This window comes from Saccostrea cucullata, unplaced genomic scaffold (genome assembly GCF_032062105.1).
Source record: "Saccostrea cucullata isolate Sc308-1 unplaced genomic scaffold, CSIRO_AGI_Scuc_v1 ctg5838, whole genome shotgun sequence".
In the NCBI taxonomy this organism is placed as follows: domain Eukaryota; kingdom Metazoa; phylum Mollusca; class Bivalvia; order Ostreida; family Ostreidae; genus Saccostrea; species Saccostrea cuccullata.
Window position 1 is genome coordinate 1,289 of NW_026919849.1, and position 13,974 is coordinate 15,262.

Below are 13,974 nucleotides of genomic sequence, written 5' to 3' on the forward strand. Positions count from 1 at the left end.
TGAAGTTTTTACAACCCAGGCCAAGTGAAGTCCAGCCAGTGGACACCTACATCTGTGAAATTCAAAAGTACTTCACCAAGAAAAGACTGCTAAATTGTGGAACAATGACCATTCAAATTCAAACTGTATGGAAGAAAAGACTGCTAAATTTTGTAAGGAACTATAAGTCACCGAGCATTTAAAGAGAAGACTGGCACGAAGTTTCCAGACTGTGCCATGGCTGTCCACTGGACTGGGTACCAGTCTTACAATCAGGGTATGCGTGGTATGCTTCTTGGTGCAAAAAACGATGCCCAGCGTCAGCTGCCATTTATGTAACAACCTGCAACAAAGTGGGGAAAATTATACAGTAAAAACAGTATGAAGAAGAGAACTTAATGAACAAGAGGCCCAGGGGCCACAGCGCTCACCTGAGCACATCAGGGATTTTCCACCATCCAGGTGTTCAGGGCCACAGAAGCTGCACAGCTGAATGTGGCCATGCTGTCGGTCACCTGGGTACCAGTCTTACAACAGAGGGTATTTATGCTTCTTGGTGCAAAAAGAACCAGAGTCAGTTTCCCTATATATCCCAATGTAAAAGACCTGGAACAAAGCCCTGAGGGGATAAACTTGAATCTACATTAATGATTCCACAGTATGAAGGACTTTCCTGGCCCAATGGTTGCAAGAAGATTTTTTAATGAAAAATTTTAGGGACCACCATATATCTCCCCATCAGAAACTAAGTAAAGAAGAGTTTCGGCCATTTTAATGCCCAACTTATAGATGGAAAACCCCAGCGAGATTGAAGTTTCATGATTGTGAACAAACTTGAACCTACATGGAATCTGTGTCAGGATGACCCAAATTCAAAAGTACTTCACCAAGAAAAGACCAGTAAATTGTGGAACAATGCATTTAAAGAACCTATATATTCCAGACTGTGATGGTCCACTGGACTGGGCCATGGGGAGGAAAAACGATACCTGGCATGGATCCTTTCCATTTGATGTAAGAAGTGCCACTATACCAGTCACCGAGAAAAGCTTTTGAAAGGTGAGAAGATCTGGCAGGGGAAAAGAGCTGCACAGCTGAATGTGGCCATGGCTGTCGGTCACCTGGGTACCAGTCTTACAACAGAGGGTATGTGTAGTATGCTTCTTGGTGCAAATATTGAACCAGCGTCAGCTGCCAATATGCAACAGACCTGAAACAAAGTGGGGAAAATTATAACCGATGTAAATAAAAACAGTATGAAGAAAATTCGGCAAAATATTCAAGAACTTAATGAAAAATGTGGACTTCCAGATACCCCCATCAGAGGCAAAGGAGATGCTCGGTACAATAATGCAACCTTCAGTGCCATTGGGAAAACCTCATTCCAAGCTGCCACCCAGTTGACATATACCGTAACTCAGAGGAAGAATGTGGTAGCAGTTTTCTGTGGGAATAAACTATGTAAGAAAGGCGCACACCTACGAAGCAAAGGAAAAGAAGTTACCTGCCCAAGACAAGAAGACTGCACTGCAACCATTCCTCCGGAGACCACCATTGGAGACAAGAAGAGATGGGTTGCTAATTGTGTTGGTGAGTTACAAAGTGATGACCAGCCACTTATATCCCATTTCACCAGTGATGGAGACAAAGCCGCTGCATCTGGTGCATCTGAAAAACAAGGACATTTGATTGAAAACATTAAGGACTTGGGTCACTTCTTTGACTCTCAAAGAAAACAGAGTGCTAAAGCTCCATTCAGCAGTCACACGTTTCCGGGAAGAACCAAGGCCATAAGAGAATCCATGCAGAGAAGATCTGCCTTGGACCTGAAGCTTCGATGCAGGACAAAGTACGAGAATTGCTACAAACACTACTCCGGCGACTTACCTTTGATGAAGCGTGCTATGTCTACTGTGGTTGGTTCCCTCATAAACTGCTACCAGGGACAGTGCAAGAAGTCCTGTCAACTCTATTCCTTTTCCTGTCTTGGACTGAAAAGCAATAAGTGGAAATCTTCAGTGTTGCCTAGTGACTTTGAATTAAACATGACAGAAAAAGACAAACGTATGTTAAAGGACTGTATAAATTTGACTTTAGGACAAAGTAATCTTGATAGAATCAAATATCAACTTGTACACAAAATTCTGAATCTGTAAATAGGGCATATTTAAAATCAAATCCAAAATGTATTACAAGTAGTAGAAATTTTGAAAGTAGAATACATAAAGTTGTGCACTCACTGAATAGGGGTCATGGAAACTCAACACTGGAACTTTGTGAATCTGTAGGGGCACCTGTTGTAAAAGAGAGTAGAGTGGTCCATCATCTAAAACAACAACAAAATAGACAAAATTACTTTAAAATGAAACAAAAACTTTTAAAATATAAATTTCAATGAAAATACTACAGATCTAAAAGATATTGGCTGTACGATAAAAAATCTAAAGACACTTACAGTAAATCATTAACAGATCCAAAATTAAAAAGGAAGTTGTAAGACTTTGAAAGGGGATTGATGATATGTACATGCATTTCAAATGTATAAAATTTGTACTTAAAATATATTTTGTGAACTATCTTACATGTAATAATTGTTTTATGGTACATTATGCATTGATTATTTTCAACTGTGTAAATGGGGAAAATGTGGACATGTAAATAATGTATTATTATAAGTGTAAAATGTGACATTTTCTTATACGAGAGAGTCTGTACATGTAAAAATGTTATATTCTTAATTATTTAGCTCATTAAAATTATTTGAATTAAAAATCTTGTTTTTCTTACCTGTGTGATCACAACAAAGGTTACTGAGGTAATTGGTAGAAATACAGGTATACAGTGTCAAAACTGTCCGTTGGTGACCAGACTGCATGCCGCATTGTTTATCCGCCATTATTGATCTTTTCAAGGGGAGACAACACCTGAAATCAGAGAAATTTTAATGAAAATGAGAGTTACCTGTTCCTCTTCCAATCTCACACAAGGAAATAATTCCACTATTATATAGCTTGAATTAAATTATTTAATTTATTACACTCTCAGCAGAAAATTCATGAAAGAGAAAATAAAGATTAATGCTTAAACAAAAATTGGAGATCAGAAAAAATATGCCTTATGCAGCTTTTAAGAAAGAAAATCGACAGTAAACATACCTACCCAGAAATGCACGTTGGATTCACATGTTGACAAACAGCCTACACATCATCAAGGAAGTTGCATCATGCGCACCTGAAAAAAGAGTTCCTTTTAATTCAGTGGGATAATTCTGCTAAAGAAATGATGTTCCTAGTACATGAGTCCAATTTTATTACTGTAGGCCTAAAACAAATTGCCAAAAATGAAAAAAGAAAAAAAAGATCATCTCTATATATATGGAACTTCAATTGACTAAGTTCATTTTGATGCTATTTCCTTGCGTAAGACCTTTAAGGAATCACTGTCTAGTAAGTGTAGTATGCCAGGGCATCAACGATAGTGGGAAACATGGGATAATTTGCATAACGGGCTAAGCCCATTATGCATAAATTACCCCATGTTTCCCACTATCGTTGATGTCCCTGGCATACTATATTAACTAGACAGTGATTCCTTATATTTCCATTTCATTGTGAAATAAAATTGTAGACTTAGACTTTGAAAATGTAGACTAATGGATTTAAATTACACGAGGAATCCCATGCCAATTTCAATACGGTAGTCCTCGCCAAATCACGTCAAACACACAGACAGCCGCACGAGATTTATATGCATATTATTTGGCCTCCTTAGCATCAGACACAGAGACAGATGCGCACGAGATTTGCATGCATAGCTCCTGACCTATCGACCTGGCTGCCTAATTTACATTCTGGCAGAATTATAAAAAAATAAACTCCCCTTACTTTCAAAGAGTTATCACAGAGAAAAAAATTAGAAATGGAAATATTTAAATATAACCACAAAATTCAAAATGTAAGTCTTTGTGACCTACTTTTTAGTTGACGTTATCTGAAGACCCAGTTTGCTAGGTATTCCTAATATGTAAAATTTTGATTCCCTACTGTGGCCCCATCCTACCCCTTAGGGTCATGATTGCATTGATTTGAACAAGAAAAATCCACCTACACTACCTGAGGATGTTTCCATATCAAAAGGATTAAACCATGGCTTTGCTTCTCTCAAAAATAAGATTTTACATTTTTTATATATATATATTGCTGTGTAAGACTTTGATTCTCTATTGTGACAAACCTGAATCTGTACTGGATGATAATACTTCCATATCAATATGACTGATCAAATCTGTGTTGTTCTTGATAAAAGATTAATAAAAAAAAATACAGGGTATTCCTATGTACAACTTTGATCTATTGTGGCCCACCCTAATCCCCGGGGTCATGATATGAACAAACTTGAATCTACACTATGTAATAAATGTTTCACATAAGTTTAAACTTTTATGGGCCAATGAATGGTTCTTGGGAAGATTTTTGAAAGATGGCTACAAATATACATATTTCTTTATGAACTCCCCTTTAAATAGTGTGCCATTATCTGAACAAATCTTATTTAAAATTCTTACACTGACAAGATAGCCCTATTTTTTCAATCAAAATGTTATCAGATAGACTGTTATGTGACAGAATGTGGCCTAACGTGTGCAAGTTGTGCTAATCTGTTTGCACGGTACGAACCATGCTAACCGTACTTACAGTTTGACATATTCAAGGCACTTCCGTCTGCTAACTTTTGGTCTTAGTCAAGTTGGTGGTGATGTTTGACAAGTTAAATCAAGAGCACTTCATGAATTCTCCCTTAACTTTTGGTCTTAGTCTTTTTTTAATAAAGTTTTTGGTGGTGATGTTAATGGAGTAATTCACACAAGTTAAATCAAGATCATATCACGGTGTACACTATATTCAATGATTTACACCGTGTAATTGTTTTCACTATTAATTCTATATAGAATAAAAAATCGTTAAAAATCAGGTATTTGTTTACATGAAAAAATATTTAGCAGAAGGTGTTAAACATTACCTGTCACATTAGCTTCATTTTCGGACTTTTTCCACTTTGCATTTCAAATCCACGTGTTTTCACTGTGTTTATAAACACCTCGAGTGCACTTAGCCTCCTAATGAAAAAAAAGTTCCTGTCCAAAACCTTTATTTATTCACAAAGTACATAAAATTTACTAGGCACAGGACCAAAGTTGTAAAAGTTGGATCATATCACGGTGTACGGTGTATATATTTCATGCCCCCGGGGGGGGGGGGGGGGGGGGGGGGGGGGGAGAGGATACAGGGTTTTTTTTTTCTAATTTATACAGGTATCATACCATTTACAAACTGCATTCTGTTTGATTTGTGTTTTATATTGTTATAAAATAAGACCTACCGAAGTTGAAAATATAGATTTTGGAATTTACTTTAAAAAAATGAACTTACAAATGCTCAGAAAGTTGAAAATGCTACATAAAGGGAATTATTTCTGTGTTTCTTGTTTTATTTTGAATAGTAAAACCAAATATTTTCATGGGAGGATGTGTTATAGCGAACTACTATACGTAAGTTGTAAATCACATTTTCAAGGAAACAAACTGCACATGATTCAAAAAAAAAACAAAAAAAAACGCGTTTCCGTGTTTTGCGTGAAAATAAAAAAAAAACTAAGCTGGGCAAAGTTTGTAAAAACAGGGGCCCATATCATTGCCAGGCGGATCCAGAGGGGGGGGGGGTCGGTGGTTGGAACCTCACCCAACCCCTTTATTTTTGTACACAGAGAGAGAAGGAAAGAGAAAGATTTTTCTGTAATAAAGATATTTATACGTCTAATAATTTGAAGAAAAAACTCTGTCCTTTCTGTTCGCTAGATCTGTAGATTTTTGCGTATATTTGCTTTCCTTCGTGTACCTGACCACCCACAATTTAAAAGTAACATGCAAGGATCGAAGATTCTGGCGAAGTTTAATTAACTTACTATACCATTTTTGGACCATCTTCAGAAGTAACTAACTTTTTGAAGTATGTATAAAATATTTCAATATTTCATATTCAATGACGAAGAGAAAGGTTCATGTAGAATGCAGATGGAAAGGGGGGGGGGGTCTGACTGTAGCTCTCCGGTCTTTCAAAATATTTTTTCGGGGAGCTACAGTTATGCATCTAACGCAAAATAAAAGCTGATATAATTGTCTCAAAACCTCTACATCAAATAAGCAATAAACAATTTGAAGGAACTGATCTTAGTCATTTTACCATGAAGGGACTATATACAATGTACTAGTATATATAGACCTCGGGCGGATCCAGCAATTGTAGAAAGGGGGGGGGGGTCCCAGGTCGGTGTCCCCAGCATTCTTGCATAGAATCACATATAAGAATGGGACCTCCCAAAACAATTAAGAAGCAAAAAAAAAACAAACAAACAAACAAACAAACAACCAAAAACAAGAAATGAATAAAAAAAAAAACACCTAATGTATGCACCACGTTCTAAATTGGGGGGGGGGGGGATTCCTGACACTTAAGTTTTCTGTTCGGTACATTAATTTACATTTAATGCTTGAATTTGCGTATTTTCTGGAAACAAAATGTGTGGAAGGAGCTTCCAAAACATAGCATTATTACAGAAAAATTAGATTATTCTCAGATTGTTATTGCCATGCATATCCTTGAAGTTCCTTCGTACATTTAATTAATTTGATTAATATTTTATTATGTAAAGTACGATTACATTATTGGATATACATTATATTATTATTCAAACGTGTACACGTACATTTCCTGAATCTAAATAATAAGTTTTCCCTTCAAACAGTTAGAATAACTAAATGAATGTATATTTTTGTGTGATAAAATGTAATGACCGTGAACGCAAATTAATTTAAATTTTATTTATTACATTAGTGTTGGTAAACTCATATATCGAATGCGTGAATTGGAATAGAGAAGAATAAGTGTAGTTACATAGAAATCAGTCATACAGAAATAAAATAAGTTGCGACAATTGATTAAAAAACAAAATAAAGAAGAGTAAGTATAGTTATATAGAAATCAATGTAAACTGCATGATCTGATAAAACTCATTCATCGAATAGGGTGGGGTCTGAGTATTATATTACTAGTATTTTGCTATAGTACATATTGTTTAAGATATTAAGATAATTGTTGTTTGCTAGGTTTTCCTTTATTTATTTATCTATTTGTTTTGTTTGTCTTTTCTATTTCTTGGGAAGCCCCCCGCCTCGGGCAAAAAAAAACCCACAATGTCTTTTGCAAACGTTGTTACGGTCTGTGTAACTACGGGCACCTGTCCTCACGTGTCATATCAGGGGTAGACACGTGTCAGGAAGACACCTGTCGCTGTGTATTTTTTGTATATTCTATGTGATTTGAGAGGGTTTCCTACCCAAAGGGAACAATGGGCTGTTGTCGTGCATGTACACACACAGTCTCCGCAAGATGATGATTCAATTTGTGTGGGTTTTTTTAATTCAATCATTAAAAATTATTGTATAATAATTCATAAGTTACACAAGAGAACATATTCATAAAATAACCTACATTTATTTTAAGACATTCAATGAAAGAACAACTATTTAGAACTTTAAAAGATTTCAATTTTCATTACTGATTTAAAATAAATTTATCCTCAAAATAATTTTCTTAAATACCGGTATTTCACATGATTTTGTTTTCCTCAAGAACAACCGTTACGGCTTTTGAAGTTACCCTATGCTAACTAAAGGCAATCTATAAAAAGAATTAATTGTATAGTTGTATTGTTATGCAGTTTCTGTTGATATCATTATAAAAAGATGTGAAGTTTGTCAAAAACTACTACAAACATGTCTTGATCTACGTTTTCCAATATTTTATTTTAATTCACCGACATGCTGTATTAATTTACTCTTTTTAAGAATAAAAGATGTGTGTCCTTAAATTTACAACGATAGAATCGATCAGACTACAGGCCTGTAGGAAAGTAATTTCCGTTTAGGTAACCGTGAAATATTTACTAGCATACCTTACCAGATTCCATAACGAAAAAAATTACATTAGAAGAGATATAGGGCGGGAACAGCTAACAGCCCTACACATTAACGAATAATCAAGATGACCTTTGACACGCTCTTTCCAATGGCCTCACTTATACCTGTCGTGGCTAATATACTGAATTACAAAACAGACTGTTAATTTTTCCTGCCTTTGATTAGATATTAATTTTGTTCCACCTTGTGATAACTCTCCTTAAAAAAAGGTTTTCAAACCCGTCCAGAAATTTGAAGTTTCAATAACTTTTTAGATAAAATAAGATAATTATCTTTAATATGTTTTGAGAAAATATGTCTATACAGTGTACGTGTTTAAGAAGATCGATGTCCATCGTTCATATGCATATGGTTATCAGGGTAGGGGGTCTAATAGATTCACTTCATTTTTATCCCTCATCCAGTCCTGTGGCTATCGATGAATATTCAGCGAAAGCTATAGGACTGAGACTCGCAGTATCACTTTTCCGCCATTCAAAACAGTTTTCCGCGAGAAAAATCGTGCTTTCTGATGACAAATTATACAGCTTTTAATTTTCCGCTATTGTACTCTTTGGTTCTTGTGATATATTTTAGCCACTACTCTTTCGATCCGTTAGCAATCTAAAACCTGCCTTTTCTTTGCTCATCATCATGTTCTGTCTACTATATTCACATTATACTGAGATAGTCCAAAACTGAAATTTATCGCCGATTATAATTGCGCAGGTAACTGAATATAACACGTTCACTCGATTATCAATTTTTAAAAAATGGAAAAAAAATTAATATCTTGGACTTGATTTCTTTTGACATTATTACACCTTTGGAATAATTGTAACAGATTTAAATTTCATAAAATATTTCTTATATGTCTCTGTTAGGAGTAAATTAATTATTTCATAATTGGTTGGGCAAGAAACCATTCCGCAATCCTAGTACCGTAATTATGTCAAGTATATAACTATTTCTTGAATGTTGAAGAAACATGGTATAATTATGAAAGGATGAAAATAATTTGGGAAAAGATTTTTTTTAATTATTATTCAATTATAGCAATGAATCCCTCCCCTAACATTACGTTGACTGACTTAGCCCTGTTGCTGTTTACCATGTTTAGGGCTATCGTTGAAGTTCAGGCGTGCGTAACAGTGTATATTATACACTGTTAGTACTTCTTTAGTAATCCCAGCTAGCCCACTCGGCGCTACTCCACGTCGAACCTCACCTACAAATGTAACGTAAATTAATGTTGAATTTTTTTATGACTCCCAGCGGTGTGTTTCCGTTTTGCACACATTTTACAATTAGGTATAAAACAATAATGGTGTTAAATGTGTTTTGAATAAAATTATAGTTTGGTTTTGGTTTATATACCTTATTTTACCTATGTATCATAAACAGAAGGAATAAAATAGTAATTCAATGTAACTATATGAATATTGATTTGAAAAAAGTGAATATATTGAAAATTTAATCCAACATTATAATTTAAAGAGACTGCCATTTCTAGAAAAATAAATAACACCTTTTACTATTAATGATTAATAATTTAGCATAACTTTTTATTTTGTTATTAAAGTAATAAATGAAAACTTGTAAATGCACATGATAATTTTTGTTGGTTTAATTAATACATGATGAGGATAATGAAAAACTATTATATATTAATTTACATCAATTCAGGTCAGAGGTGCAAGAATATGAAGTACATAATCAGAATATGAAAAGGGAGAGAAAGAAAAAAAAGAAAGAAACACACAATGTGTGTGTCATATGAAACATGAAATGCAAGGGGCAAAATCATGGAAGATAGACTAAATCATGTATTTTCAATAAAAAAGTTCCTCACTGTCACAATGATCTTTAATAATATTACAAAAGAGCCCAGAGGTATGTAATGTATACAATATATGCTTCATCTTCCCCCAACTTTAAAACATATATAGATAATCTATAATATATACATTTGATATTGCATAAAATCGGAGGTTATATTTGACTTATAGTTGCTCGTGTATAAATATGAAAAATCAGCAGTAGTGCAGTGCATTTCCGTAAATGAGGATCCCGCAATGATTTCCAGTTTAAACTCAACGATAATATTCTACAATACATGTCTGATTACAAATACCTTGGTGTTATATTCCATGAAAACCCTAGTTTCTAAAATAATGCCGATACTTTGTCAAAAGCAGGTGGACGTGCTTTCGGATGGTTTCAAAAATTCGTCCATATAAAGAAATAGGGATTTCAACTTTCGAAAAAACTTTTTCTGAATTGTATAGCACCGGCAGTTTGGGACTATTGTAGTGAAATATGGGGTCTTCGAAACTATCACTGCATTGAGATGGTACAGAATCGCGCACTTCGTTACTACTATTTGGGTTCACAGATTTACACCGATTACACGCTTGGAAGCTGCCTTTCCATAGACACTGCACTAACGCTGTAACCTTTCTCATGTTTCTTTAAACAAATTTTCCTAGGCAGACGTAAAAATATTTATACCTTTCATACATGCACAGGCAATCTCTGTTGTATAAAAAAACGCCATGCTTAATATCTGTGTATATATTTTGTTAAAAGTGACATATAGGTCCGATGGGCCGGGTGTGTGGATATTATAATTGCATGTTTTACATGTTTTTCATTGACATTGTACTGTATAACACATGTCACTATAATAAACAATTTACTTACATATTTTTGGGAGGGGGTGGGTCACTATACTTGAGATATCATGAATTACAGTAATCTGCAATGGGTACTTAAAAAGCAGTCGAATGTCAACGCCAGTTTTCACTTGATTTTAACTGAATAATTAGCTCAAAATTTCGTAGAACTTAAGTAACCTTATGCTTATGTTTATGCTCAACATATGTTATGCAGTAAAAACCGTTTTTATTGAATGTTCACTATTATTTTACACTTCTGATATTTTCATATCAGCTACCACAAAATGTACAATTTTGCATGACAGCATGCTGCATGTATACACAAATGTATAATAAACAGGAAATGACTCGTGTCATGATCAGTCGGTGAATTCTTGAATTTATGTATATATCATCGTTTAGGCTGAAACTCCGATAGGTGTGAGAATATCCCTATGACCAATATATTTTCAAGAAACCCCTGATTTGATTGACAGGTCAGCTACCTGTGCTACATAATAATCTGAATTTGCATGCTTTGAAGACACATGCGTCAAACACTTTCGTGTACATGTACCCGCCTTGTAAACACTCGGAAAAACTGATAGAGTTTGCAGGGACCCATATGTTTTCTAATTATTTTCTTTTATTACTTTTGTGAAATGGAATCGCTTTTTAATAAAATTTAAAGCATAAACTATATAATTTAAATATAGAGACAAAAAATAAAAAATGAAAATAAAAAACCGAAATCGCTGATTTCTCGGAAATACGGCCGATCATGGGCATGTGCTGATTTTGAATAAAAAAAAATTGCCACTTAGATAAGGAGTATAATCCGTGCTAAAAATTCATCTTATATGATTTTTTGATAGATAATTAAAGGTTTTGATCTAAAATATGCGATAGCATTAGAGATATAATTAATTAAAGCCGCAGAACTGTAGCTTTATGGTTTTATATAATATTAAGATTTTACCATAATGCTACAGGTCCCACAATGAAGAAAAAAAGATTTTTTTTTCGCAATCTGTCAATTGAGACAATTTATCCACTATCCAACATAAGTACATTATCTATCTTTCTCCCCATAGTTCTAGACACATTAAAAAAATATTTTCAATGAAAATTTTGTTGGTTTTTATTTCTCTAAAATCATATTAGTTTATGATTTTTCTAAATGTTAAAAGATTGAGGTGTCATTTATCATGAATGCACCCATCATCACATTATTAAAACTCAGAGAAAGAAGGTATTGTGAAATTTTTCCCGTAAATGGTCATGTCTTTTTTTTTTAATGAAAGATGACATTTGGTGTTGTTTTTCGGATAAACCAAATTGAATGATCTTTCTTAATATAGAAAAATATAATCTCAGAAAGCAAAAAATATAATAAATTCAAAATTGCTTTAATTTTATAAACCATGTTTTAAACTCAATAAATTTATAATGGTTTATTCTCTTAAATGACCATATATTTTTTATTTTGTATGAATGATGACAACTTTGATGTTGCTTTCTTGTCAAAGCATGATCTTTCTAAATATTAAAAGATTTAAATTAAAAAAAGCCAAAAAAAAAAAAAAGAAAAAAAATATTTCAAAGAATGCTTCAAACATCATGTTGAACAGAGTAAATCGAAAATGGTGTGTTCCCTTAAATGGACATATCTTATTTTATTTTAAACAAATGAAGACAAATGTGGTATTATTTTTCTTGTTGAAGCATGATCTTTCTAAATATTAAAAGATTTCAAGTCAAAAAGCCAAAAAAAAAAAAAAAAAAAATTTCCAAGAATGCTTTCATTATCATGTTGAACGGTGTAAATCGATAATGGTGTGTTCCCTTAAATGGCCATATTTTTTTTTATTTTCAAATAAATGAAAACAAATTTGGTATTATTTTTCTTGTTAAAGCATTATCTTTCTAAATATTAAAAGATTTCAAATCAAAAAGCCAAAAAAAAGAAAAATTATTTCCAAGAATGCTTTCATTATCATGTTGAATGGTGTAAATCGATAATGGTGTGTTCCCTTAAATGGCCATATTTCTTTATTTTCAAATAAATGAAAACAAATTTGGTATTATTTTTCTCGTTAAAGCATGATCTTTCTAAATATTAAAAGATTTCAAATCAAAAAGCCAAAAAAAAAGAAAAATTATTTACAAGAATGCATTCATTATCATGTTGAACGGTGTAAATCGATAACGGTGTGTTCCCTTAAATGGCCATATCTTTTTTATTTTCAAATAAATGAAGACAAATGTGGTATTATTTTTCTTGTTAAAGCATGATCTTTCTAAATATTAAAAGATTTCAAGTCAAAAAGCCAAAAAAATATATATATATTTCCAAGAATGCTTCCATTATCATGTTGAATGGTGTATATCGATAATGGTGTGTTCCCTTAAATGGCCATATTTTTTTTTATTTTCAAATAAATGAAGACAAATGTGGTATTATTTTTCTTGTTAAAGCATGATCTTTCTAAATATTAAAAGATTTAAATTAAAAAAAGCAAAAAAAAAAAAAAAAAGAAAAAAAATATTTCAAAGAATGCTTCAAACATCATGTTGTACAGAGTAAATCGATAATGGTGTGTTCCCTGAAATGGACATATCTTATTTTATTTTAAACAAATGAAGACAAATCTGGTATTATTTTTCTTGTTAAAGCATGATCTTTCTAAATATTAAAAGATTTCAAGTCAAAAAGCCAAAAAAAAAAAATATTTCCAAGAATGCTTTCATTATCATGTTGAACGGTGTAAATCGATAATGGTGTGTTCCCTTAAATGGCCATATTTTTTTATTTTCAAATAAATGAAGGCAAATGTGGTATTATTTTTCTTGTGAAAGCATGATCTTTCTAAATATTAAAAGATTTCAAGTCAAAAAGCAAAAAAAAATATATATATATATTTCCAAGAATGCTTCCATTATCATGTTGAATGGTGTAAATCGATAATGGTGTGTTCCCTTAAATGGCCATATTTTTTTTATTTTCAAATAAATGAAAACAAATTTGGTATTATTTTTCTTGTTAAAGCATGATCTTTCTAAATATTAAAAGATTTCAAGTCAAAAAGCCAAAAAAAAAAAAATTATTTCCAAGAATGCTTCCATTATCATGTTGAACGGTGTAAATCGATAATGGTGTGTTACCTTAAATGGCCATATTTTTTTTATTTTCAAATAAATGAAAACATATTATTTGGTATTATTTTTCTTGTTAAAGCATGATCTTTCTAAATATTAAAAGATTTCAAGTCAAAAAGCCAAAAACAAAAATTATTTCCAAGAATGCTTTCATTATCATGTTGA

The 13,974-nt window shown here is 32.7% G+C and overlaps 1 protein-coding gene across 4 annotated transcripts; it reads right to left on the reverse strand.

Moving 5' to 3' along the window:
* Positions 1 to 1,119: 1,119 nt before the first annotated feature.
* Positions 1,120 to 9,216, reverse strand: LOC134239275 (uncharacterized). Of its 4 annotated transcripts, none has more exons than XR_009986195.1 (6): positions 3,139 to 3,605; positions 2,767 to 2,903; positions 2,220 to 2,305; positions 1,867 to 1,970; positions 1,484 to 1,647; positions 1,120 to 1,189 (listed from the first exon to the last, which is right to left on the reverse strand). XR_009986195.1 is itself a non-coding variant. In XM_062721469.1 (6 exons), the coding sequence occupies exons 3-6, from the start codon at positions 2,873 to 2,875 to the stop codon at positions 1,575 to 1,577; spliced, it is 372 nt and encodes a 123-aa protein (XP_062577453.1). In that variant the 5' UTR covers positions 2,876 to 2,903; positions 3,139 to 3,210; positions 9,105 to 9,216; the 3' UTR covers positions 1,416 to 1,574. The 4 variants fall into 4 exon arrangements, 3 of the variants coding, with proteins under 3 accessions (XP_062577453.1, XP_062577445.1, XP_062577436.1); XM_062721469.1 differs by lacking the exon at positions 1,120 to 1,189 and adding an exon at positions 9,105 to 9,216 and having other exon boundaries at positions 1,416 to 1,647; positions 3,139 to 3,210; XM_062721461.1 differs by lacking the exon at positions 1,120 to 1,189 and adding an exon at positions 4,674 to 4,735 and having other exon boundaries at positions 1,416 to 1,647; positions 3,139 to 3,210.
* Positions 9,217 to 13,974: the final 4,758 nt, after the last annotated feature.